Source organism: Condylura cristata, unplaced genomic scaffold (assembly GCF_000260355.1).
Source record: "Condylura cristata isolate star-nosed mole 26May11 unplaced genomic scaffold, ConCri1.0 scaffold00009, whole genome shotgun sequence".
Taxonomy (NCBI): Eukaryota; Metazoa; Chordata; class Mammalia; order Eulipotyphla; family Talpidae; genus Condylura; species Condylura cristata.
In genome coordinates this window covers 2,754,528-2,759,298 of record NW_004567110.1, presented here as the reverse complement: position 1 = coordinate 2,759,298, position 4,771 = coordinate 2,754,528, and the positions used below count along the sequence as shown (strand labels likewise).

The following is a 4,771-nucleotide window of genomic DNA, read 5'->3' as shown; positions in this document are numbered from 1 at the left end:
CACACAGCCATGTGGGCACAGGGGGTTGGCTGGGGACCCCCACGCCTCACACAGCCACGCGGGCACAGGGGGTCAGCTGGGGACCCCCACCCACATAGCCACACGGGTGCATGGGGCCGGCTGGGGACCCCCGCCCACACAGCCACGCGGGGCGCACGGGGCCGGCTGGAGACCCCCGCCCACACAGCCAGGGATGCACAGGCGTGCTGAAGATCACGGGTTGGCGTGAGTGCGCACAGCCAGCCACGCCCCCAGGGACGCCTGGGCCTGGGCCTGGGTGAACAGTGAAGCGTGCCGGGCGGGCGCAGGGGGTGCACCTTCCACGGGGGGAACCAACGCACCTTCTCTCCGGGCTGGCCTGCCAGACCTGGCTCCCCAACTTCGCCCTGGAGACAGAACAAAAGACACCCCGTTATCTTGCCAGCGCACGCCTGCAGGGTACCCCGCACCACTCAGGCTGCATCCGAGGCACCGCAATGGTTTCTGGACGGCGAAGCGCACTGCAGAGGGACGCGAACGCTGGCTCTTAGGTATGAAGGCCCACGGGGCGTTACGCCCCCAAGGGCGGCGGGGGTCCCGAGTCTGCCGGCAGGGAAAGGGGAGCCCGGCCGGGGCAGGGGGAGCGCTCTCTCCACAGCAGCAGGCGCGGGGGTGTGCTGAGAACTCTTTAGTCTCCAGGTGGCCCCTGAAGGAGGGCGTGAGGCGGGGCAGCGGGCCTCTGCCCCTGTCCAGCCGCAAGGGTGTCCTGGTCATTTTGAGGGGCCTTAGCCCAGGTCCCTGGGGGGAGGGAAGGAAGAATGGAGGGAGGCGAGGGACAGGCAGGAGGAGGAGAGAGCTGGGGGAGGGGGAGAGGAGGAGGACGGTACGGCCCTCGCCCGCCCTGCCTTTGGGAGAGCCACACAGTGACCGCAGTGACCGCTAGGCCACGGCTCCCGGGGAGCCCCCCCACCCGATCCGGCTTGCAGGCCCCCCTGCCCCTACCAGTCAAAACCCCGCACTTCTGCCTGGGCTTCCAGACCACGCTGGAGCGGCCCCGTTTGCAGCCACCTGGCACGGACCTCGCCGCATCCCTGGGCTGCCCCAGCCCAGCAGCCGCAGGGCGAGGGCAGGCCGGCGCGGGCACGTACCCGAGGGCCAGGCGTCCCCGGCAGGCCGTCGTCCCCTCTGTCTCCGGACTCTCCCTGGAAGAACGGGCAGGCGGTGAGGGCAGTGGCCCGGGCAGCAGGGACGGGGCAGCGGGCTGCGGCTCGCAGGGCGCCCACGGCCTCCGGCCCCTCGTGCCCCGCTGACTGGGCCCCGGGCTCCTGCGCGGCCCTCAGGGTGCAGGGACGGGCCAGGGGAGCGCCCAGGCTGCCCTGGGCCTGGCCTGGGAGAGCCAACGGGACCGAGGGAGAAAATTCTCAGGATGCAAGAAGCTCGCGGGAGGCCTTTCTCGCTCCGTGTGGAGGGGGCGTTCCTAGGTCTGCTTGTCGGGAAGGATGCGGGACCTTCTGCCGGTGCCTGCGGGCGGTTGCCCCGCTGCCCCCGCCGGGCTGAGCGGGCTGAGCCGGGCTGACCCACGGCCGCGGCAATGGACCATCCCGGGGAGCCCGCCCACTGGCCGAGCCTGCCCACCGCACCTGGCCAGGTATTTACCAGCCCCCAGCTCTAATGTCCCTCTTATAAGGGAAACACTGTGTTCACCTGCTCACGTCTTGTTGAGTTGCCAGTGGCTGACACGTGTGTCCGGGGAGCAAAGCCTCACCCCTCCATCCGTCACCCCGCCCGCCGTCCCCCGGAGCCCCCCGCTGCCCAGCGCCCGAGGGAGCCTGTTCTCAGTGACGTCAGGAAGCGCGTGCGTGGTGAGTGTCCGCAGCGGTCACCTCACACACAGTAAACGCGCGTTCAAAGAGGCGCGTGAACCCAGCCCCGAGCTGCCCCCGCCGGCCGCAGCCCCACAGTGAGCGCCTTGGCGGGCGCCGCGGTTTGAACTCCCCCGCGCCCGCCGGCCCCCGCTCGCGCGCCCTGAACACCCACCTTGGGTCCTGGTAGGCCCGGCGGTCCGAGCGGCCCGTCCTTTCCCGGAGACCCCTGGCCGAGAGGGGGACAGTGACACACGAGGGCAGGTCGGGGAGCCACAGTTCAGTCGGGGGCTGATTCTGCAGCCAGGCTGGGGCCCCCTTCTTATCAGAGGTGCTCACGGCCTCTGTGGGGGCCAGGCCCGCCTTGCACGCCCCCTCCCGCCCCCGAGATGGGGACGCGTGCCCCTCTGACCCGCCGCCCCCAGTGGGCTGGACGTGCGTGTGGGCGAGCAGCCTGGTTCTGGAGCTCGGCTTCTAGCCCCAGCTTTCCGGGCAGGAGGCGGCCAGGCGGGGCGGCCAGGCCGGGCAGGCCTCGGGCTGCGCCTCTGGGCCCCACGGACCCCGCCTCGCAGGCCTGCCTTCTCTGCCCTCCTCGGAGTCGGAGGGTCAGGGCCACCCCTGCTGCCCTGCAGGGCCGAGGCCAAGAGGCCAGGAGACCACTCGCCAGTCGGGTGTTTGCTGAGCACAGACCCTGGAAGCCATGACACGCTCCGGGCCCCGGGCACCTTGGCCTGAGGCCCGTGGCCCTGTCCTGGGCGTGGGGCAGCCCCGACCCCTCTTCGCACGTGTCCCTCACGGACAAACACCAGCAACTTTGACTTTCTGTCTGGGTAAGGAGAGGGAGGCGGGTGGACAGAGGGCACCCGGCCCGGTGCACCCCAGCCGCAGTCCTGGGCCATGCCGGGAGGCGGGCCAGAGGGCAGCTGGCAGGCTGGAGAGAGGCGCAGAGCCCTGCAGAAGGCCGCCTGATGGCGGGAGGGGCGTGGCGGGGAGGGGGAGAAGGGGGTGGAGCCGAGAGCCACTCACCGCCTGCCCCGGGTGCCCGGGTTTTCCTGGGAAGCCGATCTCTCCTGGCAAACCCTGCAAAGAGAACCGCAGGGCACGGTTAGTCTGGCCTCCTGGGCGTCGGCCCTTCGCCCCTGGCTGGGCCGGGGCCTCCGGCACCACAAGGAACCCGGTCGGCACCGGGGAGCCGACGCGTCCTGGCGCCGGCCTGGTCCGCAGTGGGCCACCTCCCCCCACCCCCAGGCCTCCTCCTCCACCCACGCTGGCGGCCTCCCCAGCAGGGACCCTGGGGCCACCGCCCTCTGCTCCAGCAAGGGTGCCCACGGCACCGAAGTTGGGCACAGGAAACGTAGACGCACCCCCGCCCGCCTGCTGCGCCCCTCACAGCCAGGCCACGCAGAGGCTCGAGGCCCCCGCCGCGGGCAGCCACCCACCGTGAGGGGCCAGGGCCAGCCCAGCCAGTGCCCTGCTGACACGCCGCACTGTCCAGAGCGGGACAACCCTCGATGCCCCCGCTCTAGGCCCCTGCAAGCGAGTCCACGCCAGTCTTACCGGGGGGCCTCCGGGTCCAGGGGGGCCTGGAGGACCCTGCAAAGGAACAGGTGAGGGGTCACGACACCACAGCCCCTCAAGACGCTGCCCTCGGAGAGAGGGAGGGGATGGGCCACGCCATGGCGGTGTGTGTCGCCATCTCGTTAAGCAGAAAGCACAAAAGCAGAAATGAAAGATGGTCCGTGAAACTGTAAAAGATGTCAGGGGCGAGCAGAAGGGCAGGCTGTGGGCTGCTCCAGGGGGCGCGGCGTGGCGCGTGCAGGCCCAGGGCCGCCAAGACGGGAACCCGGAGCACGGCCCAGCTGCGGCCAGCGGGAGCCTCCTGGGGTGATGGCGGCGGGGCGCTGCAGGTCTGGGGTGGGCTGAGGAAAACACTTCACAGAGTTCTGCAGACAACTCTCCGGAGAGCAAACGCCCCTCGGCCCCCATACGGAAGGAACTTTGCGGTTTCGGGAGCACAGGTCCGTAAATGAGCCTCTGTGTGCCAGGTCCCACCTCTCACCCCACCGTCAAGCTCCTTACCTGATTTTCCATCCCCTCCTCCCTCCCTCCCTCCCTCCCAGTAACCTCTATTTTGTTCCTTGAGCCTCACGGTTTGTTTTATTTCTCCTTCACTCCTATCCACCCCGTACGAGTGAAATCATAGCCTGTGGCTCTGGCTGGCTTATCTCACTAAGCTTTGTCCCCGCTGGGCCCATCCAAGTTGTTGTGAACAGCAGAGACACAACTTCATTTTTCATGACCGAGTAGTATTCCATCGGGAACCCATGCCACAGACCAATCCAGTCACCCCGGAACAGCACTTGAATGGTTTCCACGTCTTGGGATTGTGAATAATACTGTGATGGATGTGTGGGCACGAATATTTCTCCAAACTACTGCTGTTTTTGGCATTCTCTGGAGAAACGTGCCGCAGTGGGATAACGCGGTTGCATAAAGCATCCATTTGCAGTTTCTGGGGTCCCCATGCTGCTCGCCACAGCAGTGGCACCAGGCCGGTCCCAGCGGTGCGAGCCGGCCCCCTTCCTCCCGCCCTGGCCAGCGCTTGTTTGTTATCGCTGGATGAGTAAGTCGTGCCCACCACATTCAGACCCAGATCCGTTCGCCACTTCAATCGTTCCCTCCTGATGCCCAGCGCCCCAGCGCCCAGGAGGCAGGCGCTGCCCCGCAGCGTGCCCGGTATTGACTGCTGTGCAGAGGGAGCGCAGGGCCGACGGTCCTGTCAGAGCGGCCAGGGCTCAGGGCAGCCGCCAGCACGGCCCAGGAGGGGCGGGAGCCTGCAGGGAGCGAGCGGGGAGGCTCGAGCGGCGCCCGTGAGGAAGAGGCCGGGAGAAACAGGCGGCAGGCAGAGGCGGGGCGGGGCCGCACGGCGG

The 4,771-nt window shown here is 68.8% G+C and overlaps 1 protein-coding gene across 1 annotated transcript in view; it reads right to left on the bottom strand.

Moving 5' to 3' along the window:
* The window catches only part of COL22A1 (collagen, type XXII, alpha 1), a 144,036-nt gene that overhangs the window by 69,914 nt on the left and 69,351 nt on the right, over positions 1 to 4,771 (bottom strand). The window contains exons 21-25 of the mRNA XM_004679973.1: positions 3,399 to 3,434; positions 2,868 to 2,921; positions 2,017 to 2,070; positions 1,128 to 1,181; positions 342 to 386 (exon numbers count right to left, since the gene is read on the bottom strand). Of these exons, the coding sequence (XP_004680030.1) occupies positions 342 to 386; positions 1,128 to 1,181; positions 2,017 to 2,070; positions 2,868 to 2,921; positions 3,399 to 3,434 (243 nt within the window). The remainder of the gene's footprint in view (positions 1 to 341; positions 387 to 1,127; positions 1,182 to 2,016; positions 2,071 to 2,867; positions 2,922 to 3,398; positions 3,435 to 4,771) is intronic.